This window comes from Candida parapsilosis, contig 005806 (assembly GCF_000182765.1).
Source record: "Candida parapsilosis strain CDC317 annotated contig 005806".
Lineage (NCBI taxonomy): Eukaryota > Fungi > Ascomycota > Pichiomycetes > Serinales > Debaryomycetaceae > Lodderomyces > Lodderomyces parapsilosis.
This window is the reverse complement of record NW_023503279.1, coordinates 739806-765936: the sequence shown is the minus strand read 5'-3', so window position 1 is coordinate 765936 and position 26131 is coordinate 739806. Positions and strand designations below refer to the sequence as shown.

Here is a 26131-nt window from a genome sequence, read left to right as displayed (position 1 = left end):
TTTTTCGGTCAAGTTGGGTTGTTAGAATTCAAACAGAGGGTGGAAGAGCTTTGCTTATCTTATTGATACATTCTCGGTGAAATAATTTGTGCACACTCATTCTTTAGAAAGAGATAAGATTCTTCTATGTAAGTTTCGATGAGATAATATGTCGGAGTCTTTTGTTTAAACGGGATTCTTCAAAGACTTACTTTCAAAGACTATCCCGCAACCCTGTTCTATTTCGCGGATTTAATGAGATACAATGCCTCAATGGCATAATTGCGAACTGACAAATTTTTGGTGTGCTTTTCATCTGCAGCTTCTGTAATACTTTCCACAATCCTCAACTCTTCAACTAAATCCCACATCATTTTTTCAAAAGTTTCCACCATCTCTTTTATATCTTGATTTTGCTCAGTTTCGGAAACGGGTATAATATTCAACTCATGTTTGCCTAATTTATGCAAAATCCTTCCCAACGTTTGTATACTAATACATCGTTGACTGGGTACTACCGAACGCGACAAGTGCACCAATTCACTCAACGTGTAACCAGCCATATGAGGATTTTCTGAATGATGATGTAGACCCAAGTACATAGGTACACCTTGTGAATCATCTTTCTCTTCGTCTATATTGATCTGTACCAAATTTCCGTTAAAATCGAATCTCATGTCGGAAATACTCTCATAAGTAGTGGAGACCTGTTTTGGTAATGGCTTGGTCATCCATGACAATTTTTCAGTTTCTTTGGGTAAATTGGGATAATACTTTTCATGTAGTTTATCGAAAAAGTCAGGGTCGTCCAAGTCCAAATCCAAGTCATCTTGCTTGGGTTTGGTGAAATGTACGGTAGATTCACCCTCATCCATTACTTCATCTTGATTCAATTGGTATCCTTCTGGAGCCACAGACTCCAAAGTTAAATCGCTTTTCCTGTCGTCGTCACCATCGGCTTCATAATACTCTATCTTCTCAACATTATCATCATTAAATCGTACTTTCCTATCGGAGTCCAATCCTAAAGCCCTTTCCGCTTCTTCCTTCTCCAACTGAGACAAATCGGTAAGCCCCTCTGCAGTCTTGATTCCTCCAATCCATCCATTATACCCTTCAGCATGTTCATGATGGTCGTGATCGTGGTCGTGAGTGGTCGCATCTTGTTCACTTGAGTCTCCTTTCATTTTCTTGTTCTTTCTCTTCAACAAGCTTTGAACAAGATTTGGATTTAGATGGTTCAAAAGTTCTTGCTTTTCTTGTAATATTTCGGTTTCAGACATCTTGGCCATTCTCTCACGATTCTCCTTATCAATCTCTTCTGCTTCATTAAGTTCATCTTCGGGTTTGTCTTTGGTGGGCAACTCTAGTGTGGTCAGTTTCGGTTGCTTTTGTTGCTTTTGTTTCCATCGCGACACCTTTTTTACCTTTTGAGGGTCGGGGAACCCACCAGATGCATTAAACGGAGTGGGTTCCGTTGGTGGCTCAGTCTCGTGCTCAATAATCTCTCCTACAAAGTCCATGGTTGATAGTAAAGATGAGATGAGTTTGGAGAAGCTTTTGTCGCGCAAAATCATAAAACGCATCATTACCAAGCTATACACGAACAACGCTATCTACATTACCTTGATTCAGTGTTTGCTACAAAGTAGCTGGGAATATAACACTCTTTTCTGGCGATCTTTTCATCTATCATTTTTCTAAATGCTGGACTAATATCATTGGAATAGAAGTTAAACTCGGCAATCTTTCTTTCTATCCCAGTCAAACTATTCTCCAAATCCAAATAACCTTTCCTTCGACGTAGCTCAAATGGACTTTCCGCAAACGGTATAACCAAGACAATAATTGCTTTTATAAACCTAGCAGTGGTATAGTATTGCTCACTCCTTTCTCGAGCCATATTTCCATTAAGCACAAGATTGATCCAATTGCTTTTCCAACCCATATTGAAAGGGCATTCTGTAACATCATACTCAACCACTAGTCTGAGGTCGTCTTTTTTCACATTAACATATCGCTTACCGTTCTCCTTTCTGGGCGACTTTGGCGCTAAGCAATTAAGTGCCCCGCCAGTTTTCCCATCGTCATTCCTCTGTCGACTTTTCCACCTTTGATAGCGGACCTTTTGCTTTATGGTTATATCATCCAATGTTGTCATATCTCGACAAACATAAAGCACATGTGATGTGAAAAGTGCACCAATACACAATATCCAAAATCCACTCATTATATACAACAAAATGAAATTGTGATTTATTTCACCACGATTGATTGACAGCCTCGTGTATCGGCTCACATAAACCAACATAATGGCAAAAAAGCTCAAAAATGCAATGCAAAATTTCAAAAAGAATAAATAATTTGTCAATCCAATACTGCTCCCAATCCATAGACAGAAATGATCAAATTTCAATACATTGTACCCTACATATTTGGAGTAGAATGATCTCTCAATTCGTAAAGACTGGGACTTGGAATCGTAATAAGGGAACCCAAATTCATCACAAAAGAATAAATCAGGCAACGGTAAAAGATCCTTGTTTCCTTCTTGGTATATGTCGAATAAGGGTAACTGTGGCGATTTACCAGGACCGATGTATAGAATTAGCACCCAGTAGACAAATAGTACAACTTGGCAAAGCCCCGATAAGCACCAAAGTGTTATAGCAACCCCATGTGAATGATGGACATAAATTTCTTGGTATCCTAATGAATAATTCAATGCAAAATTGAGGTATCCTAACCCTATGACTATCCCAATGGGTATTACAGATAGTCGGATCTGTGACAAGGTATCAATGTTCATCGTCGAAGGATACTCATTAGCTGTCTATCGTTTCCATGTTATGAGTTTTTCGTCTCTGCTTGGAAACTAAATGCGATGAAGCGCGAGAAACTCGAAGTATCAAAAACAAAGATGGTTTTTAGATAAACAACAGCAACGTCTAAAGCTATTGCCCGTCGATGAAGTTTCTACTTTTACCGCAAACACTACATGGCGGTGAGGTACACTGTATGACCATCAGCAGTGACAGTACTGTTTTGATTACTGGGGGTAAAGATAATACAATAAATTTATGGAACGTCGCCGAACTACTTGAAGTATCATCGAATATTGAAAATGCAGCCGATAATACAGAGACACGTGCAAGGATTGAGCAACTCCAACCACTACAACAATTCGAATGCCAGGATTCGCATACCAATAATATAAAGTGGGTGCCCGGCTCATACAATAGATTCATTTCAACTACTACATCAGGACATGTATATCTCCACAAAATTGAATTTGGTCCCAAAGTAACTAGTAATCGGATCTACCCATTCACAAACGATGACTCTAGTCCCAAGTCAATCGTGGATGTATCTGTATCGCGGGATGGGAAATTGGTTGCTTGGAGTAGCAACGATGGAAAATTGAATCTTTACGATCTACATCGCAATACATTTCAAAAATTGTTATCACCGGCAGAGGACACCCTGGTTATACAAAGAAGTGTTGCCTTCAACAATACCACAAACTACCTCGTCACCATTGGAGACGATACACAAATTAATGTTTTCCAATATGAGTACGATTCCTCCACTAAATTATACAAGTTTCGATTGGTCAACAAGTTGTCAAAACTATTCAGCAAAAACCCTTTGAACGTGAGGTATAAAAGGGTTTCATGGTCTCCCGGTGGCGAATTGATATCGGTCCCAACTGCTAGCAAGAATCAAACATCACTCATATCTTTGCTTGCAAGCACCCAGAATTGGACCGCGACGGCAAGCTTAGTTGGCCATGATTTAACTTGTGAAGTTACTAAATTCAATCGTCATATTTACTCAGAGTCCGCTGGAGAGAAGAATAATTTTTACAACGTGATTGCATCGGGTGGATCTGATGGAACTGTGGCGATTTGGAATACAGCAAAGGTTTCGCCAATTATGGTTCTCAAACATGTAGTTGATGCACAAATACATGATCTTGTCTGGACAAATGATAGCAGCATTTTCTTTTGCACGTCAAGGGGAAACTTGGGTATTCTTCGGTTTTATCCTGATGAGTTAGGATACGTTGCACCCGAAGGCGTATTGCATCAGGTGAAAGCAATTACAGTTAAGCTGATGAAACCAATGAATCATAGATACGAGCATGAGCAAGTGTCAGCTAATCGAAAAACCCTACCCCCAATTGAGTTTATCGATCAGGCAACTGCAATTGTCGCAACTTCTCAAAAAGAGGTTGAAAAACGCGACAACAAGAAGGTAGAGAAGGCCATTGAACTTAAACCACCTTCGGTTACGGAAACGCAGGAAGTCGTCACTGCAAAGGGTCAAATTACACCTGAAGTAATCTCCCCGACGCCGCCCACTGGAGTGGCTACGATCAAGGATGTGCCTATCACTGAAAAGGAAGCACCAGCTTCTACGCAGAAATTAATAACCGATATGGCGTCCACGAAAGCTTTGGCCACGGGTGAATTACAGGAGTTACCACCACAAATTGCGGTACCAACAACAACAGAGGCAACAACAGCAGAGGCAACAACAGCAGAGGCAACAACAGCAGAGGCAGCACCAGCACCAGAATCAGCGCCAGCGCCGCCCCAGCCCGACCTTAGTAAACAAAAAATCTCCACAAAGGATGGAAAGAGAAGAATTCAACCAATGCTAATTTCAAGTAATGGTACAGCCTCCTCCAACGGTTCCAAAGCTACGTCTACTACTACTATACCACAGCCTTCTTCCAATGGTGGAGTGAAAACTGTCATGGAATTTGATCCTCCTTCGTATTCCGTTTCGGAAGAATTCAATCGATCGAAACGAGCACGTAGTGAAGAACAACATTCATCAAATGGCAATAATGTTGCTTTGACAAAGAAACCGAAGCGAGAAATGGAGCCAGTAAAGTTCATTGGTTCAGTTATTTTAAATCCAAATGTATCTTTTGCCAAAGTTCGTTTACCCACTCCTAAAATACGATTCGGTTTCCATTTGCAGAGTAAGAAACCTGGCAGTGAATATTTCACATTGGATATTAAGAATGGATCCGGTAATGAAACTAAGCCATCTCGGGTTACTTATTTCAAAAGAGATAAGGAAATCTGGTGCGATTTTGTTCCCAAATTTATTCAATTAGCTACAGAAGGAGCAAATTTTTGGGCTGTGGCCACCGCTGATGGTGAAGTGTTGACGTATCTGCATATATCAGGGAAAATATTGTTACCTCCACTTGTATTGGGTGCGCCGGTTTCATTTTTGGAAAGTCATGGCAAATATCTAATGGCGGTGACTTGTATTGGGGAGATGTACGTTTGGGATTTGCAACTCAAAAAGATTGAACTAAAGACATCAATTGCTTCGCTTTTAGAACTTGGTTCAAAACTTCAAGAATCCGGGTTGACAAAATCGGATTTTGTGACATTATGCGCTATTACATCCAGGGGAATTCCCTTGGTTACATGCTCGAATGGATCAGGATACTTGTATAATAAAAATCTAGGGATATGGCAAACCATTACCGAATCATGGTGGGCGTTCGGGTCTCATTATTGGGATAGTGTTGATAACGGCAAGAGCAAAACCCCACAATCGCTAACCATGTTTGATGAAGAAGAATCAATTATCCAACTATTAGAACAAAAGACCAATGAAGAAATTATTAGAAAATCGCGCACAGGAAGAAGTAAATTGTACAATAAGATTTCCAAGAATATGATTATGAAGGAAGGATTTGAAAGTTTGGAAAATACAATTTCAATAAGTCATTTGGAGAATCGAATCTTGTGTTGTGAACTACTTGGTGAAGATAAAGATTTCCATCAATATTTTCGAATGTATGTACAACGCATTTGCGAATTGGGGTACAAGGCTAAATTGTATGAAGTGTGTGATGAATTATTGGGTCCAATTGATAAAGATCAAGATAGCGGTGATGTAAAGGAATGGGAAAGTAAGATATGCGGTTTGGATAAACGGCTGTTGTTGAAGGAGGCTATTGAATTATGTTCACAGTATCGTGATTCGCAACGGGTATTGTATCATTTTAGTAAGAAACTTGGATTGGTTCAAGATGAGTAAGGACATTCGTACATTATCGAGTCTATAGCTTAAATACATTGGAATTATTCCATTTTTTTTCACCAAGTAACCCAGTAACTGGTCCTTGTGTCTTGTGTACCAAATCCTTGGGGCCAGAAACGTACTCAACGTATCCATCCGGACCACAAACGATTGCCAATGCAGCTGATTTCTTAGGCTTAGTGGCAGTAACCATTGCTTGCTCCAAAGCAGTTCCGTATCGTTCACCACGCTCACTAGCAGATTGTATCAATTTTTTAACTTTTTCCGGCTTCATCTCCTCTTCATCCTTCATCACTTGCATTCTTACATTTAATGCTTCTTGCGGTGATAGTTGGGCTGTCACCTCATCTAGTTTCTTTGGCGAATAGTAGTTTGGTTCGGCAGGTTGTGGGATGTCCGTCTCGGTTAAGATTGTTTTTGGCTCACTATCATAATGACAATGGAAACTTATGCGATCTAACTTATTTAAAAAAAATAAGAATCTCAGCAATACACCAATCTCACCCGGTTTTCGAGCCGAATAATGGAGATTGACATATCCCAAGTACGGATTCTTGGAAAAAAGCACTTGCAAAATTGGGGCAATACCAGTTCCAGCTGCATAAAAATCCATGTTATCCACATCGGGTAACTTCAGATCTCGTTTTATTGATTCAATCATATTATCAGGCTCAACTTTGGAAGGTAGATCTTTGAATATAGGACGTTGATGGATTTTCTTTAAAGGATGATAGGGGAACTTGTATTCAATGGTGGGACCCCTCAATTCCAACTCATCGCCAATTTCACGATCAGTAATATATCGTGATACTTCACCTTGTTTGTATCTCTTGACATAAAGACACATTGTACCATTCTTGTCTAAATCATCAACTTCCGGATTCAAGATTTTCAAAAGCGGAGTTTTTTCACCTGATCGAGTATATTCAGATTTCATGTAATACATGGGCAATGGAGTGTATGATCTAACGACATTGATATCCGGTTGCTTCACTTCAACGGACCAAATATGATCGCCATTCCACAAGGATTTCTTGTCGGGGTTAGTAGCAAAACTGTACTCCCATCTATCGTACTTTGATTTGAGTTCAATAATGAAATGTTCATCATCAATTTGTTCCTTGTGAGTAACGATAAACTTGTGGAATTCATTGGGATCTAGTAACTCGTTGCTATCTTGTCCTTCCTCAGGATCATCCAAATACCATACTTTGATAGTATACCCAGCCCAAATAACACCAATCACTGTCAATATCTTGGGTATATATCTTGTCCATCGAGATATTCTCTTGGGTTTATTGTTGAGTGTATTGTATTGATCTTTGTTGGGAAGATCAGGGTATTCAAAAGTGACTCTCTGGTGTTTATACTTTGGAATATACGGTTTATTATTCTTCTTCATTAGCTGTTCAACGCCATTGAACTCCATAGGAGCTGGTGCAGACTTTGAAGTGGTTCGTTTGATCTTAAACTGTTGAACATCGTGGAGGTCCTTCTCTCGTTTGGAGATCTCCGATGATTTGTCATCGTGATTTTTCTCATCCTTTGCTTTGGATGAGTTGAATCTCGAGGGAATTCGATATAGACATCTTCGTAGGAGTAAGCCTTGCACTGAACGGTTTGCCAACATTTGGGTACCAGTAGTAGGTTGAATGAATCTGGAAAAGAAAAAAAATCGATGCATCAAATTTTCAGCATTCTTTTCATTTGATTGCAAAATCAACCAACAAAACCTCTTACATCACAAGCAATGCTTCAACTCATTCAGTCGATACAAGCTCATTCCGATAAAGTGTGGAGCGTGTCTGCCCACCCAACACTACCACTTTTGGCCACTGCATCGACCGATAAATCAACCAAAGTATACAAACTATCATCTGTATCAAGTTTCCCCCAAATTGCCAATCTAGAAGATACACATAGGCGATCAGTACGATCAGTTTCTTTTAAACCACCAATTGGTGGCGTCGACTACAATCTGAATATATTGGATTTGCCCGCGTTGGCTAGTGGGTCATTCGACTCGACCATATCGATATGGGGCATCGATGAGCCAGATGAAAATTATGAAGTGGAAGAAATTATGCATAATCAAGCTGAAATTTTGACAAGTGCATCCAATGAATGGAATTTGATGGCAATTATTGAAGGTCATGAAAATGAAATCAAAGCAGTAGATTGGAATTTTAGTGGTCGGTATCTTGCTTCATGCTCTAGAGATAAGACAGTTTGGATATGGGAAACTGATCCAGAGACATTGGAGGAATTTGAGTGCGTTTCGGTATTGAATGATCATCTGCAAGATGTGAAGAATGTTACATGGCATCCAACACTGAATTTGTTGGCTAGTTCATCGTATGATGACACGATACGTATATATAAACAAGATTTCGATGATGATGATTGGTCATGTGTTGGTATTTTGGATTCACATGAGGGGACAGTATGGTGTTCCAAGTTTGAAAGTCCAAAGAGTCCCAATGCTACAAAGGACAGGATTAGATTGGTATCAGTAAGTGATGATTTAACAGTGAGGATATGGTATTGTCAAGAAGATAGTAACAGTTCTCAATCGAATGGACATGGCTCAGCTTTGCCGTCATCAATTAAACACACTTCAGAAATGGTTTGGGAACAAGAATGCATTTTACCCACGACGCATTCTTTACCTATTTATTCTGTTGCTTGGTCATCGATAACGGGGAAGATAGTTACCGCTGGATGCGACGGAAAGATTGTGGTATATAAAGAGACAACAAGAGGAGAGTGGGAAATCGATAGTATTCAACAATCAGCTCATGGTGTTTATGAAATCAATTGTGTCATTTGGGCAAAAATAGACAACAAAGAAGAAGCAATAATATCTGCTGGAGATGATGGGTTTGTAAACATATGGCGAACCGAATGAATTACAAGACCCCCACAATGTATTGTTGATACATCAAAACATTAAACTAAAATATCAACCCAATCAAGATTATAAACCCCAAAACCCCCATTAGAATCATTAAACAACAAAACAAAGTACCACTTGATCTTTTTTGATATCGATGAGCACTTCTTAATTCATTCGAAGCTTGTCTTGCATTGGAGCTGTAAGTGAATATATTGTTTTCAATACTATCCACTTGAAATTGTTGTTCATTAATTATAGATGATAAATTGGAAAAGATGTTGTTGATTTCTTGTGTATCTTGTTGAATTTGATGAATCTCTCGTTCTCGTTCTTGGATTAGGAGTGTTTGTTGTTCTAATTCTTCGGCATTGACTGGTTCATAAGTTATTTGGATCTGTTGTTGTTGCAGTTGCAGTTGCAGTTGCAGTTGCAGTTGTTGTTGCTCTTCATCCCCGGTATTGCCCTCTTTTGCTCCACCCGGTGGTGGCAATTGGCTTGATTGCTTAGACTCAAACCGACGTTGATAATTTTTGAAATTCCCAAGACTGTCTCTAATCAATTTAATTTGAATACTTTCCTTTTGTTTTAAATAATTGATAATTTCAACATCTTCATGATCATCTTCAACAGATTTTATCGTATTGTTTAATCGTTTAACGAAGTCATTCAATTTACGATACGATTCAGTGGTTGATTTGAAATTAGAACTCAATGTCTCAGCTATTGATGTATCGAGGGGATCTTTTTCAAATTGTGCTAGTTGTTGTTTGATAGATGATAGTTGTGTATGGTTTATATAATGTAATTGATTATCGATACTTGTTGAAAGTGCTTCAAATTCTGGATAGTCTTTGTACTTGTGCGAATGGTTTGTTGCTACTCTCTCGATATCGTTATCAAATGGACTATTGAATGACATGTTGGGAGTTGTCTACTGGAAAACTATATGGTGTTTGGAGGAGCTTGTTGATAAGGCAAAAGGTGTTGGTTGAATGCTTCTAAATGCTTTGTGAATCAAAACTTGATCCTCGTTTTGGTAAAATATACACGACCTTGACTCAAGCAATATATTGAATGAGGAACAAATGAAGTCCTTTGGCGATAGCAATGATCTTAGATGTATTGAGACGTCACTACTGCAAATGGAACCATGTTGATAAAACTACTTTTGTTTCAAAATTAAGAGCTTGATGGCTTTGAAAGGGTATGACACGTCCACTTGCATGATTATCACTCTACTTATTCTATTCAAGCTGCTTTCAAAGTATGGATCTCGAAGAGAGTAAGCATCACACTCCCCCCCCTTACCAAGTACCAGTTGGTAAGAGGTTGTAAGTGATGACAGGTTTGTCAAAAGCATAGCATAGCATAGCAAAAAATAAGCTATCTACCCACAAGCTGCACAAAAGCTAGCGCTGAAATTTTGCAGCAAAAAAACCCAGCCTTTGCACAATTACAAGAACTTCTATCCATCCATAACAATACCCACCACCTCTCCTCAGCAATCATAAGCATAGACACCATACCAAGGAAGTAACCATGCTTAAGAAGAAAAAGTGTAAAGCATCAAAAGGGAAACAGAAACAACAACAACAACAGCCCCCCATAGTTGCACCAATTGATCGAATTTCTTTACTTGTTGCACCAGACGATATTCCTACATTGTACCATACCATGAAATCAATAGTAGCTAAATTAGAGCCATACATGGACCAATCTGGGGTGTCGAATAACACAAACAATGGACTTATGTCGAATGTGTCGTCGGTTTTAGTTGATACTACTGGACTTGATTCTACTTTATTGAAATACGATAATAGTGAAGATGATGTCGATAATGGCGACAATGCTTCTGCTTCGGGTTTAGATTTGAATATTTTAGTTACTTCAAAGGCCAAACAGGATAGGAATTGCAATGACAGTACAAATGACATTGATTTGAATCAATATATCCCATTTGAAAACACCAAACCACTAATTAAAGAACAAGTTTCACAACCGAAGGATTCTATTACAGTTGATGACATACAGAAACGTGCAGTTGTATCTCAAGTGAAACCCCACAATGGAACTATAGATAAGCCAATTGCGACTATCAAAAAAGAATGTAATGGTTGCATAATCGACACCAACCAAGTTTTTGATTCAAACACTGGATTAAACAATTTACTTTATGAGTATGATGTAGAAGCATTTGCATATCAAGAATATGGCGTGAATGAAATCAGCACCGCTTCTACATCGACAATGGAATGTGATGACCAATTTGACAATGTTGCGATTGTAAATGATAATAAACATTGTCACCCAGCACCACCACAAAGAGATGATTATTTGGCAACCATTCTTGAGGAATATTCTCCATTTTACAACTTTCCCATTGATGAAGAAATTAGTGAAGTTGAAAGAACATGTCATAATCCATATAAAATCGTATTTGCTGGTCAATTTTAGAAGGGCTAAAACAGAGGGAAACTCATTCTTATTACTGTATATATTCAATATATCTTGTCTATAAAACATAAACACGTCAACAACTTGAAAACAACGTATGTTTGCATCTCTCCTAACTAATCTTCTTGTTCAACAATAAATTTTTCACATTCCAAAGCTGCCATACATCCAGTACCAGCCGAGGTGATTGCTTGTCTATAAATCTTATCTTGAACATCACCAGCAGCGAAAACACCTTCGATTGAAGTTTCAGCAGTACCAGGCTTTGTCAAGATATATCCACTATCATCCATCTTCAATTGAGATTCGAAAATCTTGGTGGCTGGAATGTGACCAATGGCGTAAAACAATCCATTAACTTGTAAATCAGATGTGGTGTTGGTCTTGTTGTTGTAGATTCCCAAAGAAGTCAATACTTTACCGTCTCCCTTTGCTTCTTTAGCTTCAGTATTCCACAAAATTTCCAATTTGTCATTATTCATGGCTCTCTTTTGCATAATAGATGATGCTCTAAGTACATCTCTTCTCACCAACAAGTATACTTTGGAAGCATATTTTGTCAAAAACAATGCTTCTTCACAAGCAGAATCACCACCACCAACAACAGCCAATGGCTTGTTTCTGAAAATGGGCACAGCACCATCGCAAACTGCACAAGCAGAAATACCTTGTTGCCAATAAGTTTCTTCACCAGGTAAATGCATTCTCTTGGCACTAGCACCAGTGGCAATGATTACAGCATCAGTAGTGATTGGTTCACCATCTTCATTAAATTCAGTCCATAATTTAAAAGGTCTTTGTGATAAGTCACATTTGGAAATAGTTTCAGTAATGATCTCAGTACCAAATCTTTCAGATTGTTTCTTCATTCTTTCCATCAATTCAGTACCATTGATTCCTTCAGGGAAACCAGGAAAATTCTCGATATCAGTAGTGGTGGTTAATTGACCACCAGCAGCAACTCCATTAGCTAAGAACCCTTCGTATAAGGTTGGTTTAATTTCAGCTCTAGCTAAATAAATGGCAGCAGTATGAGCAGCTGGACCTGATCCAATAATTGTAACTTTGTGGTGTACCATTCTTTTGAAATATGAGTTAAAAGTAAGTCTTGTAGTAGTAATAGCTCTTGTAGCAGTAATAGCTCTTGTAGCAATATTTATTGTTAACCAAATGATGGGAAATTGAAGTAAGCTGTAAATGGGTGCCTACTTGTTTGAATGTATTTATAGTATGGTTGATTTGGAAAAGCCGATGATCGAAAAATTGGATTCGTAATCGAATGGTTTTAAAAAATGTTTCTTTTTTCTTTTTTTTCGTTCTTTCGGTCTTATTGGGGGTACGTATTATGTAATCCACACTATTGGGTATTATGTAATACATTACATAACCAATAACTAAGCAGCATCAGATTCTATTTTGTGTTTTGTTCTAGACTCACTACACACACACTCGACAGTAAGCAGTCAACAAACAAACAAACAACAGTCAACAGTCAACAGTCAACAGTCAACAGTCAAAAGATATTTGGACCTCGGCTAAATTAAAACAACATACATTTTATATACACTACACTTACACTACACTTACACTTTTATCTAATCCATCAATTCATGCATACTTACATATATATATATTTGTATATGCCTCGTATATTACAACATACTATTCTTAATAACATATAACCCACATCCTTGTTTCACCCATTATTGTCCAATACAAACAGTTTCACGATTGGCCCTTTTTGCAATACCGGATCTAATAACACACTACTTAAAAACCATTGCAACCCCTTTTTCCTCTCTTCCAACCAATTATTACTCATAACTAGTCGTTCAAAACTAAAACTATCTTTGGGTGGTGGTTTAGGTATCACTATATCATTCTGTGCCTTATAATACTGTTCTAAATCATAATAAAATTGTAACAATTCCAGGTATCGTTTATATAGCACAATGGATGAGTAATCTAAATCATTTATGGTGATTTTGATTTGCCATACTATATATTGACCATTGGTTGAACTACTTGACGTGTTTGTGGCTCCATTTCTTGCATTGCCTTGTACCAAGTGATGCCCTGCTACTCGTACATCAGTTATGTGACTTTGATGATTATGTTTATGGGTTTGCAAATCTTCTCCCGAGTTTAATGCTATGGGTATTGGCAATATATTGTTCAACTGTGTAACTGAATTGGCTTTCTTTCGACTCATTTTGGTTTACAATGTAACGTTTGTCTAATCTAGGTGGTTGGTTACGGAGTTCCCAATTCAGATTTTAATCAATGATCGATGCCATTTGAGCCCATTCGCATCATCAATCATCACCTAAAAAAAATAAAAAAAAAAATAAAAAAAAAAAAAAGGCATAAAAATGTTCATGATCTAAGCTTATCTTATCCCCACCCCCCAGCACAAACTACTTTTCACATAACCCTCTTGGTTGCCACAGCACAGCCACCAACACATCTCCTGCAATGGACATTATCAAACAAAAACATCCTGCTTGGAAGAGACTACTACACAAATGGCAAGCAAGAAGAGATATTCCCTTTCGGCGCAAATTCTTTATCGGATACGACCTATACGGAAACACCTATTGGGAATTTACACTCGATGGCAACATGACTCGATTACGTCGTAAATTAGAACCATACAAGGAAGAGATTTTCAAAGTTGATTATTTCAAAACCATACCACCACAATGGCTTCAATGGTTGAGAAGAACAAGATTTGATGCGCCAAGTTTAGATGAATTGGTACTGGACCAATTACGACAACAACGATTGAAAATATTGGCAAGACAAGCGGATGAAAAATGGCAATTGGAAAAATTGAGATTGGAAGAGGAGAATAAGGTGAAGTTGCAACATGAATTACAAAGAGCTGAATTGGATAATGCACCTAGGATCACTGAAGGAACAGAAGAGCCACAAGTGACTGAAACCAATGATCCTTGGAAACAAGCTGACGAGTCTAAGGGCGATAATCCTATCGAATCAGCTACCATCAAGCCACGTTGATTCTTTTTTTGGCACCACCACGAGTCGCAAATTTATCATAACTGCATAAATCACATTCATTCATTCATTCATTCATTCTTGTATATACATACACATACTCATACAACAGTATTGACATTTCGCATCCAGGCAATTTGATTATTACACACTTACTGGTTTCATTTTGTTTCACTCACTCGCTCACACCACTGATTGACGATCCAGAAAGTTTAGCTTCCACCAATTCAACCAATTTATCACTATACCTGTTCAAAAGATCATCTTGATTGTATACAACAGCTTTGTCATCCAATTTACACCTCACTTCATTGACTTTATTTAGTAATGTAACCTTCTCTTGTTTACTCAACTCTCCAACTCGGTCGATTAACTCATTGAATTGATTCATACATTTATCCATCAACGAAGAAGGTGTCACAGCTGATACTGCTTCGTGCAGAAAACCATTATCCCTTTTCAGCTCAGACATTGTAGACCCAGATTGATTCGATGCTGGTAAATTTGGCATATTACGAACAAATGGTTCCAGGGTGGCTCTAGGTGACAATGGCCGTTTTGGTGGTGAATTTGGTAAAGTAGTCAATGGCTGATTCAATCTGGATAATCCACCATTATTAACCACTTGGCTTTTTGTCGATGTGCATGTCCGTGTTGGCGATGATGAACGAGAATTTGCCAGTGGTCTAACTGGGGACAATGATTTTGAACGTGCCGGAGACAATGTGGATTTTGGTGATGCACAAGGACTAGAGCCACTCCTTCCGTTACGAGACTCAATTCTCTTTAAAGTGGCAGCAGTCAATTTTGGAGTTGGTGATTGAGCAGTTGGAGACAATGATGACGAGGATATTGGTAATTGCACTTTTGGTTTCTGTCCATTTGCTGCTTGTTCCAATCTATCAATGAGTTTCTCCTTGTTTGGTGGCGATGAAGCAAAATATGACAAAGTAGAACAAGAAGTTTTATTTGCTGATTTTGGCACTGTCGGTAGTATCTTTCTGGCAACTTTTGCATACGTTGGTGATGGCAGTTGCGTAATCACGTCATCAAACATGTTCCCATTGTCCTCAACTGCAACCGGTTTCGAAGCTGTTGACTCAGTTATACGCCATGAAAATAAACATCCATCATTGCCAATCGTCACAAGGTCAGTTTCATCTTCTTCCATCTCAATATTATCTTCTGCAACGTCCATTTTCACCAAGAAAAACCCAAGTAGTGAGTCCAGGTGGCCCCAACTCACGCCAACCGGCTCACCACTAACATAATCAAATCCTCTTATTGACTTGTCAGAAGACCAAACGATCAACAAATTATGAAACTTCTCCATCATTTCTACTTGTAAACTTTCATTTAGTTTCTCATTAATTAATTTCATTGATCGTTTAATATCACAATTGGCAGCTGAATCAAATATATGCAATTGTTTATCAATTGTCGACACCACTAATTCTTCATCGAAAATTGACATTGCTATCGGTGTTGATTTTAAAATGATTGATTTCACCTTTGTCATCATTAAGTCAGGTGTGGTTGTTAATGAATGTATTGAAATGGTTCTATCGGTGGAGCACACATACAAGAATCCATTATGATATATCGTCTTTAGCAAATTCCCATTGTGTAAAGGTATAGTTTGTAGCAAATCCCATCTTGATTCCAATTTAGTAAAAACTTGAATCATTCGATCTCTTGATATGCTGCATACAATGTCGTAGCTTTCATGCTTAAAGTATACAATGTCATTTATCGTTGATGAATGAGCCTTTACTGTGAAAAGAACCTCTTTTTTTGAGCCAGTATCTTGTTGAACAATGTATAATGATCCAAATTTGTAACCCAAAATAAAGATATTGCCCACTTTCTCTATTGCGGTTAAACAATCGGCAACAGCTTCAGTCCCTGGTGGTGTGAACTGGAAAATTGGGACCATTTGGCAAATTCTTGGGTGAAATTGCTCTACTATACCAGTTTGGGAAAAAATGAGATACTCATTGTCATAGCTCTGTTTGACTCCACTAATCTGCTGTATAATCGATGTTGCTAACGTTTGACTCTCTCGGGACACTTTGTTACAAAATCTGATTTCTTCATTTGTTGTTAGATATAGTAGATGCTTTTCTGAAAAGTTAGATAGTCGAACTAATGCGTTGCCAGGTATTGCGCTTGGCTCTATTGTAAATGGACCTGATAATTGTTGCTTTAAGGATCCTATTGAAGAGGGAGACGACATTGGTTTCACTTCACTCACCTCATCTGGGGTTAGATTTGCAATTTCAAGACTTTTCAAATTTGTTTCATCTGCACCTAGCCAGATTAACTCGTTTTTCAAATCAGCAGTTATTGCATTGAATCTATAGTCGGGGCTTTTCAATGCAACTAACTTTGGTGAATCAATATTTAACTTTAACAACAACAATTGATTGCCATTGGCAATTAGGACAACCTCTTCATCGTTAATCAAAGCCATATCGATAAAATTTGAATTCATAAAATCACCCAAAAGAGCATTCCTTCCCTTCAAAATGACAGGTTTATTTGCACTTCCATTTTCAAATTTCCACAACTTGATAAATCGTAACCCAATAGTGACAACAACATTGCCATGCCATATGACTTTATATATTATATTTGAACATCGATTACTAGCCTGTAATTGAACGTTGTTTGACCCCAATTTCCACACATTTATACACCCATCGTTTACAACTCCTAAAGAGCAAAGATTCTTTGAGTCTGGAGAAAAAACCAAGTTGTTAATGCCAAATGTGTGTTCATAAATTGCCATGATGGGACTTTGTTGTGAACTTGAAGCGAGTGAAAAGATTAGTATTCGTGGCTGATAGCCTGATTCGCCAATTGCCAATAGACGTTTATTTGGGGAAATTGCTATGCATTTGATAAATCTTACCTTGTCCTTTAACTTTGATGGTGAAGCTTGGTTATTGACTTGGACACTGGGGCTAGCAGTGTTGTTATAGTCATCAATTTCATTTGGCGAAAAGGAGTTCCCGTATATTTGAATAGGTTGATTGGCAATTGGGTACCCAAATTCGTCTCGCATGACTTCCTCTTGTGTATTGTCAAGCCTGATCATGTTTAAGTAGGCATTAGCTGTTGACGAACCCAATTGCAGCAGCAGTTGTTGCAACCTTGACTCATTTGCATTGGCACAAAAAAATCTCTGATTTGTAACTGTATTCGATTCTTTATCAATCTTGCAAACCACAACACCACCACTTGCCGTGTACGCCACTAGATCGTCCTGTATTGATATTTGTTGTTTGTCTGCTGCTGAAGTGCCTATAATACGCTTAATTTTGAGCTGAAAATCATGAGGCAGTGGTGATTGTAATGAGTTCATTGCAGTTGATATCGAGTTGTTTTTGCTTTGACGTGTTTCACCCATCATTGTAAAGAAGTATATCGAACATGCAGGTAAAGGTGTGACTTCTTCTTCTTCTTGTGCTGCTTGATCTTGATCAATTCGAGAGAAAAAGGTAAACAAATACACAAATGAAAAATGATTTTTGTGATTCAAGCAATCCGCATCTCCCACGCTTCAGCCCAGCAGATACGCCAACGACACTATCACAATGCCACAGGAGATATCACTAAGTCTCGAAGAGACAAACAAGATACGAGCAAAGCTTGGACTACAACCTATTAAAGAGCAACCCAAATCTCACAATAATGTTATCGAAATAACACTTGAGGAAACCAATAAAATTCGACTTTCATTGGGATTGAATCCGATTCCCGCGAAGGCTGCACCAAATACAGCATCAAAGGCAGTCGAGTCTATACCAGACAAGGTAACTAACGACGAACTACTATCCCAGAAACTTGCAAAAGCGAAGGTTGCTTCTGAAAAACGTAAATTGTTGGGAACAACTCAAGGGGATGACGACGATAACGATGATGAGATAGACACTGATGACTGGCTACTCAACGTTGGAAACACGCAATCCGCCAAGAAGCAAAAAATTGAAACGGCACCGGCCAAGAAACATTCTAATTCAGTAAATGCTCATATTGGACATAGTGCAAAAGAATTGCAAACATTGCGAAATAATGACATTTTGACATTACAAGATACGGATATATTAGAAGACGATGATGCTGATGATGTTCTTATTAACGAAGCGCTATCTGCTAATGCAAAGGTACGGAAGAATTTGGACGAAAGAAAAGAGGCAGAAATGATAAAATTCAATGGACGTCATTATAAGCGAAACCGCGATGATGAAGACCCTGGGCAAGATGAGTTGGAGAATGGTATGATGAAAAAGCCAGTTGTAATTAACAACTCCAGCATCGACTTAAGACAATCTGAGTCTACATCTAACAAAGCTGAATCAGCACCCCCTAATACAACAAAGTTTAACAACTTATTCGATAACTGGGAAGATGAACCTACTGACAAGATAATCTCAACACCACAAATTAAGATGAAAAAACTAAAGAAAAGGAAACCCCTTGAAAGTGCGGCAAATACAGTCTCTACAACAAGGGTCAAACCTGACGATTTCGAGCAGTTGCCAAATCTTGATGAAGATGATTATGACAACTTGCACGATAATTATATCTCTACTTCCCAGAGAATGAAACAGCGCTCAGCAAAACCAAAAATGACACCCGAAGACATAGCTTTGGAAATCGCTCGAAACAAAAAAATGGCTATGGAGAGGAAACTTGAAGAAGAGTCAATGAGACGTCAGTTTCTGGCAGAAACGTTTGAAAATGTAGAGGATCTTGATACTGTTGGGTTTTTGAGTAATTTGGAAAAAAACATTTTGGATAGAGGACTGGAGGTTCTGGATGATGACATTTTCGATTCAACTAAAAGAGAAGTGAATGGACGACTCAATAGCCATGACACGGCCACTATTGTGGACAATAGAAATGGTTCTTTAGAACTGGAAAAGAAGGAGGAGTCATTAGGAGATACAACCAACGATGATGCAGTAGTAAAACCTCAGGTGCCAAGAGATACCAATGAAGACAACCATCCCAAATTTAACACAGGGTTAGCTGATACATTAAAATTTCTTAGATCAAGATCCAATGAGAGCAACTCGCTCCAACAAACTGACAGGTCGTCAACTTCTACCCGTGAAGAAATTTCCAAAGAAACAGAGCTCTTGAAATTGAAAATTGACATTGAGGAAAGGATACTTCGACAAGAATTAACTCAAAACATGGAGTATATGAAGTTATCCAAAGTAGATCGAGAAAAATTTTTTGAAACTGAGTTGGATAAGAGGTTAGTTGGGAAGGGAATCGTGGCTGAAGCAGCAGCCAACAAAAGAAGGTTCAATCAAGGGAATGGAAGTATCAAGCTGATGCAAAAGACGAATTTGAATAAAGCTAAGGGCAGCTTTACGACTACTACTGCTACTACTACACAAGGTGCCGATGGTAATGACAAGTATGTTACATATAATCCTAAAGTGGAACTAAATTACAAGGATGATGAAGGGAAATTGTTGGACACTAAACAAGCATATAAGCACTTGTCACACAAGTACCATGGCATGACTACCAGTCAAAGGCTAGCCAAGAGCAGGAAAAAGAGGGAAAAGGGTAAATTTGGCGGGTCTACCATCAAGGAAGAGATTGTGGACTAATAAAAGTATAGGCAAGACAAAATATATAAATTTTTAAGGTTCGTCTTTTCATATACAAAACTGTCAAAAAAGCAGTCAGCCTAATCCAGTTTGTATCAACTTTGTATCAACTTTTATCATTAACAAACCGAACATCCCTTGGTGTTTCATCAACAGTCAACTTGAAAACATCGTTTCGAGCATAATGACCAGCGGCATCAAAATCAAGTCTAGCTCTAATAACATCATCAGTGTCAACTTCCGCAGTGATTAACCCTTCTTTACCAACCAACGGACCAGCAATAATTTCACCCATGGGACTAACAATAATACTACCTCCATTACTCAAGTTTTCACCCTTGGGCCAACCAACAGGAGTATCTTCTTCATTGGCAACGGCGGGCATAAACTGGACAGCACTAACCAAGAAATTCCTACCTTCATAAGCAATAGTTCTCATTGAACACCGCCAAATATCTCTCATGTCAACTGTAGGAGCCACCCAAATGTCAATTCCCTTTGAGTAGTAACATTGCCGTAATAATGGCATATAGTTTTCCCAACATATGGCACCACCAATCTTGCCTACTGAGCTCTCAATCACGGGGATGGTTGATCCATCACCTTGTCCCCAAACCAATCGTTCTGAACCTGTTGGCATCAATTTGCGATGTTTGCCAACATAGCCACGTTTGGGATCAATGTAAACTATAGAGCAATACAATGTTGACCCATTACCTTTTTCAATTACACCAATGGCTATGGTGGCATTCAATTTTGTGGCAAAGGATTCCAAAATTTGCGTTTCTGGTCCTGGAATGGTTATTGCTTGTTGATGATATTGCAAAAATTGCTCACGTCCAATTGGTAATCGGTAACCCAAATAACAACCAAATGTTGAACCTTTGGGGTACCCACCCAATGTGGCTTCAGGGATAACGACTAAATCGACATTGGCGTCAAGTAATTCCTGTTCATAACTCAAGATCTTGTCAAGAGTTTCTTTAGTGGTTTTTTCCGGTGCCACTTGTAATGCAGCAAGTACTCGTTTAACCATTCTATGAGGAATAGATTAGTTTCGGCCGGTGGTGATTAATTCTCGAAAGGAAGGGAGAAAATGGTTGAGAACTATCCTTGATCAATATCAGAAACATGCATATGTTTTGAGATGATTATCGTCGTCGTCTTTTATATTCTCTGTATTTTGGAGGCTTCTACCCCACTTCATTATCTGGTCGTGCAATTTCATGCAACCTTTGGTCTAGGCGCATAAGCCTTAGTCTTTGTAATGGTTTTATTATATATATCGCCCCGCTTGCGATGAGCGGCTATCCAAATAATGGACCTGATAACGCTTCACGTGCTAGCACATACAATCTATTTTATGAATTGTAGAAAAAGAAACGTTGAGTCCTACGGAGGTAAACTTTGAAAAGTAAGCTTCAAAGAATCACGTGATATTGACAAAGTTGGCTTCTTGTATGTCGCGAAACTTGACTCATTCTCTGTCCATATTGAGGTGAGTAAAATGCCAAGGCTTGTTACTTTAGTCCCTGATGTCAAATTAAGATCAACAACAAGCTAGATTGATTCAAATACTTTTCTTTGGCTTAGGTGTTCCATACGTTATCTAGGTATGTTACTGGCTGGGGTGGTTGATTGCTTACAACTTAACTCATAAATTTGGTGTGTTTGTATTGGCTGGTTGGGGATAGTTTGTGTAATGATTACGATCGGCTTAGTGGTTAAAAATGTGTTTATTTCTTACTATACGTTGAACAATAAAGTGGTTCTTTATTCAACCAATCAAACTTATGGAACCTTTGCCTATTTGTTTTTGTGACTTGTTAAACTGCTTAAACTGATGGAAAAGATTAAATTAAAGGTAGTGTACTTGGGCTCAAAACAAAGAAGGTTTGTGTAACTCAATCCCACTGTTACTTGATGATGAGAAATGGCATGTCATGTTGTATCACACTCTTCTTAAAGTTTGTTGAAAACAACATACGGTAGAGTGGAAAAGTAAGTGTTATAATTGTAAAGTGAGATGAATGTGTAGTTTTATCCTTTGCATTTCTCTGTCTCGTGATTCTGCATCATCATCCTGTCAAAATAGAATACAGTAGTACAAATTAATTAGCTTTTTTTTCTATTGTTCTTCTTCTGCATTTGATAAAAATTTAAAAATTAGCTTCAATAATCATCATCTTTTATAAATCCGAACAAAATCAACCTACATTTAAATAAAAAAAGACCTTTCTTCCTTTAACTACTTGGAAGAAGTCAGCATTCAGAAGTAAAGTTACTGGCATCTCTGGACTTATCGTCAATTTATTCCAATCACAGCTCAGCTCATACATCACTATACTACAATCAAATCATTTTTTTCGGGATATCTCGGTTTAAAAATAGATCCTGTCTAAAAACCATTCATCTCAAACCCAATAGTCATTACCACTGATACAATTACACTATGGCATCATCATCATCATCAGCAGCAGCAGCAGCAGCAGCAGCAACAACAACAGCCACAGTACATTCTCTTGTATCTATACAAGGTATGACTTGTGGAGCATGTTCAGCCAGCATAACAGAAGCATTGGAAAACCAGGATGGTATAGAAAAGGCTTCCATTTCATTAGTCACTGAAGACGGATTGATAACACATTCATCAAACTATGATCCACGCAATATAGTCACGGTCATTGAGGATTGTGGGTTTGATGCTCAACTACAAAAGAAATCGGCCTTAAAGCCCAGTCCAGCCACAAAATCGGATCTGCGGCAAACCACACTTGGGATAGTAGGGATGACATGTGGTGCGTGCTCAGCTAGTATAACTGACGCATTGGAAAAGATCAATGGAGTGTCATTTGTATCTGTCTCGTTAATCACTGAGGAGGCATTGGTTAAGCATGACTCTGCCGTTTCGTCAGATCAATTGAAAGAAGCAATAGAAGATTGTGGGTTTGATGTGACATATGTACGGACAACTGATGTGTCTGGAGATAGCATTGGTGGACAACAACAAAAGAATGAGGAACTAGTGGATGAAAATGAAGAAACTTGTTTGAAAATCATGGGATTACATCCTGATATGGATTTGACTGGTTTCAAATACAATCTCGAAGCACATCTACAGAGCACCCTTGGAATTACATCGTTTGAAATTTCCTGGCATGATCAAGATGATGAAGTCGCTGAAGAATTGTCAACGCTGCCAAGGACATCAATTGAAGAAATGGCTGTTGGTGTAGGTAATGAATTGATCGTATCATACAATCCAACAATCATCGGAATACGAGACATTGTTGATGGTCTTGATGCTTTGGAAAACGATGTCACATTTATTTTTGTCAACTCATTAGATCAATCTTCAGCAACCCAACTCAAAATGTTATCTAAAATTAAAGATATCAAGTACTGGTCCAATATAGTTATTCAAAGTCTAATATTTGGCGTCCCCATAATGGTTCTCGTCCACACTGAGGGGACAAGCCTATGGAAAAATACAATGTTATTCCCTGGTTTCTATTTGGTGTCATTAATCGAAACTGTACTCGCCACATATGTCCAATTTCGATTAGGTGCAAAATTCTTGCGCAAATTCTCATCATTTGTTAGAAACAATTTCAAAGGCGCATCAATGGACGTTTTGGTGTCCATTTCAACCATGGTTACATATATTTTCTCAATTGTTTCAATTGTGGTTAGTGTATGGCAGGGTAATACTGAGAAACCACCAAAAGTCTTGTTTGATACACTTGTTATGTTAATTACATTTGTATCATTTGGTAAGCTATTGGAAAATAAAGCCAAAGGTGCCACTTCTTCAGCATTATCAAGTTTGTTGTCATTGACTCCTTCCACTTGTACAATCATCAGTAACTCGACCCCATACTTGAAAGAAAGTGGTGCAAAAGAGGATAAACTTCAACAAGATTATCAAACCAGAACCATCAGTATTGATTTAGTTCAGCCAAATGATATTGCCATTGTATTGCCTGGTGGCAAAGTTCCTGCTGATGGAGTCATTGTGTTTGGCGAGTCCGAAATAGATGAGAGTTTAATCACTGGTGAACCACTACCTATTCACAAGAAACATGGAGATTCTGTAATTGGTGGATCAATCAATGGACCTCATTTGATCCATATAAAAGTTACCAAGACTGGTAGGAGATCGCAATTGCAACAAATTATCAACTTGGTTAAGGAGTCCCAAGTAAATAAAGCACCAGTACAAAGATTTTCTGATTACGTTGCTGCTAGATTTGTCCCGTCAGTTATCATATTGGCATTAGTCACCTTTGCCGTGTGGGCAGTGATTTGCCTTACAATGCACATTGACGGCTTGCCAATGATTTTCCGTCAAAATGAAAATGGGAAATTTTTTGTATGTTTACAGTTGGCAATTTCAGTCATCGTTGTTGCTTGTCCCTGTGCTTTGGGGTTGGCTGCACCAACTGCGGTGATGGTGGGTACTGGTGTTGGAGCCTTGAATGGAGTCTTGATTAAAGGGGCTGATGTCTTGGAAAAAACAACTTCGATAAATATCATATTGTTTGACAAGACTGGTACATTAACCACTGGAGAGATGTCAATGGTGAGATCAAAACCTGTACTTGATCAACATTTGTCTAAGCTTTCAACATCTTGTTGGTGGAAATTAATTGGTTCAGTAGAGTGCAACTCTGAACACCCAGTGGGAAAGGCCTTGACAAAACTGGCTAGATCTTATTGTGGTTTAAGTTTTGAAGAAGATTCATTTGACACATTGATCAGGGATGTCAATATTTTGCTTGGTGCCGGTATTGAAGCAAATGTAACTTTAGCTTCTGTTGAGTACACCGTTCATGTTGGCAATTATAACCTTGTAAAGGAAAAATTCCCCCAATTATTAGAACAAATTGACAAGGAAGACATTAGCCCAATAAATACGGTAACTTACGTTGTCATAAACGGTGTCTATTCCGGATTCATAGAGTTATCTGATTCCTTAAAGGAAGGTTCGCGTGAGGTTATAAACTACTTGAAGCAAACTGAAGGTTACATCGTTGGTATGGTAACCGGTGACAATAAAGGAGCCGCTATAAAAATCGGGAGAGAAGTTGGCATTTCAGAACACAACATTTACTACGAAGTATCCCCTATACACAAGGATAAAGTAATCACCGATTTAAAGACAAAATTTGGTCCCGGTGCCAGTATCGCATTTATTGGCGACGGAATCAATGATGCACCAGCATTAGCCAAGGCCGATATTGGAATGGCTATAAGTTCGGGAACAGATATAGCCATTGAAAGTGCCGATATTGTCTTAATTGGTGGTCAAAGACGTCAACAAACAGACTTGTATGGCGTCATCAATGCCTTGAAAATATCAACAACAACATTCCAAAGAATCAAAATGAACTTTGTGTGGGCAGTCATTTACAACATCTTTATGTTGCCATTTGCAATGGGATGTTTCCTACCTTTGAACTTGATGTTACCGCCCGTGGCTGCAAGTGTTGCCATGATGATTAGCTCGCTAAGTGTGGTTATGAATTCGCTCTTGTTGAAATTGTACAAGGCTCCCAAAATTGACCCTGTTGAGAAATTTGATTTGGAGATGGGCGTCAATATTAGTGATGGTAGTGATGATGATTTTGATTTGAAGAATGGTACTGCACAAGGATTCCATTCTTGGAAAAGAGGCAAGAGTAAGTGGATTAGCTGGCTTGGGTTGCAATCGATTAAACGGATTTTCATCAATAGAAGAGGGGCTAATAGGAGAGAGGTTCAAGAGTACCAATTAGTTTCAGGAAGTTCGAGGGTGTGAGGAATAATTTCGATGTTTATCAGTTCGTTTGGTCCTAAATTTCTTAAGTCTATCGTTTTACTTTTGCATATGAGAGGAAAGAAGGTGGTTCAATGGTGGTGGTGATTTTGCGGTTGTTGTTAGAGTACATTAATAGACCATTTTGCTAACATTTTATTTCATAGCTTTATACTTTGTTGAACAACACTAATTTTTTAATACACGTTGCATTAATAAATAGATAAAGCAGAGATGACCATACTACTACGGTGTCTGCTACTCTATTTACCCACCTCC

The 26131-nt window shown here is 38.4% G+C and overlaps 14 protein-coding genes across 14 annotated transcripts; 6 read left to right on the top strand and 8 right to left on the bottom strand. All coding sequences in view use genetic code 12, as the record gives it.

Annotated features, from left to right (window-relative positions):
- Positions 1-218: 218 nt before the first annotated feature.
- Positions 219-1502, bottom strand: CPAR2_303250 (uncharacterized protein; the record flags this gene model as incomplete). The annotated part of the gene is made up of 1 exon (XM_036807702.1): positions 219-1502. One exon carries the CDS (start codon positions 1500-1502, stop codon positions 219-221), a length of 1284 nt encoding a protein of 427 aa, XP_036664512.1.
- A 98-nt stretch (positions 1503-1600) lies between these two features.
- CPAR2_303240 (palmitoyltransferase) lies at positions 1601-2788 on the bottom strand (the record flags this gene model as incomplete). Its single annotated transcript, XM_036807700.1, has 1 exon — positions 1601-2788. One exon carries the CDS (start codon positions 2786-2788, stop codon positions 1601-1603), a length of 1188 nt encoding a protein of 395 aa, XP_036664511.1.
- Positions 2789-2946: 158 nt separating this feature from the next.
- CPAR2_303230 (uncharacterized protein) lies at positions 2947-6051 on the top strand (the record flags this gene model as incomplete). The annotated part of the gene is made up of 1 exon (XM_036807699.1): positions 2947-6051. The coding sequence occupies one exon, from the start codon at positions 2947-2949 to the stop codon at positions 6049-6051; it is 3105 nt and encodes a 1034-aa protein (XP_036664510.1).
- A 22-nt stretch (positions 6052-6073) lies between these two features.
- On the bottom strand, positions 6074-7684 carry CPAR2_303220 (oxidoreductase; the record flags this gene model as incomplete). Its single annotated transcript, XM_036807698.1, has 1 exon — positions 6074-7684. The coding sequence occupies one exon, from the start codon at positions 7682-7684 to the stop codon at positions 6074-6076; it is 1611 nt and encodes a 536-aa protein (XP_036664509.1).
- Positions 7685-7804: 120 nt separating this feature from the next.
- Positions 7805-8962, top strand: CPAR2_303210 (iron-sulfur cluster assembly protein; the record flags this gene model as incomplete). The annotated part of the gene is made up of 1 exon (XM_036807697.1): positions 7805-8962. The coding sequence occupies one exon, from the start codon at positions 7805-7807 to the stop codon at positions 8960-8962; it is 1158 nt and encodes a 385-aa protein (XP_036664508.1).
- A 46-nt stretch (positions 8963-9008) lies between these two features.
- PEP12 (SNAP receptor) lies at positions 9009-9869 on the bottom strand (the record flags this gene model as incomplete). Its single annotated transcript, XM_036807696.1, has 1 exon — positions 9009-9869. One exon carries the CDS (start codon positions 9867-9869, stop codon positions 9009-9011), a length of 861 nt encoding a protein of 286 aa, XP_036664507.1.
- A 620-nt stretch (positions 9870-10489) lies between these two features.
- CPAR2_303190 (uncharacterized protein) lies at positions 10490-11404 on the top strand (the record flags this gene model as incomplete). The annotated part of the gene is made up of 1 exon (XM_036807695.1): positions 10490-11404. One exon carries the CDS (start codon positions 10490-10492, stop codon positions 11402-11404), a length of 915 nt encoding a protein of 304 aa, XP_036664506.1.
- A 116-nt stretch (positions 11405-11520) lies between these two features.
- Positions 11521-12483, bottom strand: TRR1 (thioredoxin-disulfide reductase; the record flags this gene model as incomplete). The annotated part of the gene is made up of 1 exon (XM_036807694.1): positions 11521-12483. The coding sequence occupies one exon, from the start codon at positions 12481-12483 to the stop codon at positions 11521-11523; it is 963 nt and encodes a 320-aa protein (XP_036664505.1).
- Positions 12484-13100: 617 nt separating this feature from the next.
- CPAR2_303170 (uncharacterized protein) lies at positions 13101-13616 on the bottom strand (the record flags this gene model as incomplete). The annotated part of the gene is made up of 1 exon (XM_036807693.1): positions 13101-13616. The coding sequence occupies one exon, from the start codon at positions 13614-13616 to the stop codon at positions 13101-13103; it is 516 nt and encodes a 171-aa protein (XP_036664504.1).
- Positions 13617-13879: 263 nt separating this feature from the next.
- Positions 13880-14425, top strand: CPAR2_303160 (uncharacterized protein; the record flags this gene model as incomplete). The annotated part of the gene is made up of 1 exon (XM_036807692.1): positions 13880-14425. One exon carries the CDS (start codon positions 13880-13882, stop codon positions 14423-14425), a length of 546 nt encoding a protein of 181 aa, XP_036664503.1.
- Positions 14426-14597: 172 nt separating this feature from the next.
- CPAR2_303150 (uncharacterized protein) lies at positions 14598-17834 on the bottom strand (the record flags this gene model as incomplete). Its single annotated transcript, XM_036807691.1, has 1 exon — positions 14598-17834. One exon carries the CDS (start codon positions 17832-17834, stop codon positions 14598-14600), a length of 3237 nt encoding a protein of 1078 aa, XP_036664502.1.
- A 187-nt stretch (positions 17835-18021) lies between these two features.
- Positions 18022-20055, top strand: CPAR2_303140 (U4/U6-U5 snRNP complex subunit; the record flags this gene model as incomplete). The annotated part of the gene is made up of 1 exon (XM_036807689.1): positions 18022-20055. The coding sequence occupies one exon, from the start codon at positions 18022-18024 to the stop codon at positions 20053-20055; it is 2034 nt and encodes a 677-aa protein (XP_036664501.1).
- A 106-nt stretch (positions 20056-20161) lies between these two features.
- Positions 20162-21091, bottom strand: CPAR2_303130 (carbon-nitrogen hydrolase family protein; the record flags this gene model as incomplete). The annotated part of the gene is made up of 1 exon (XM_036807688.1): positions 20162-21091. The coding sequence occupies one exon, from the start codon at positions 21089-21091 to the stop codon at positions 20162-20164; it is 930 nt and encodes a 309-aa protein (XP_036664500.1).
- Positions 21092-22507: 1416 nt separating this feature from the next.
- CCC2 (Cu(2+)-transporting P-type ATPase) lies at positions 22508-25855 on the top strand (the record flags this gene model as incomplete). The annotated part of the gene is made up of 1 exon (XM_036807687.1): positions 22508-25855. One exon carries the CDS (start codon positions 22508-22510, stop codon positions 25853-25855), a length of 3348 nt encoding a protein of 1115 aa, XP_036664499.1.
- Between the last annotated feature and the right edge of the window lie 276 nt (positions 25856-26131).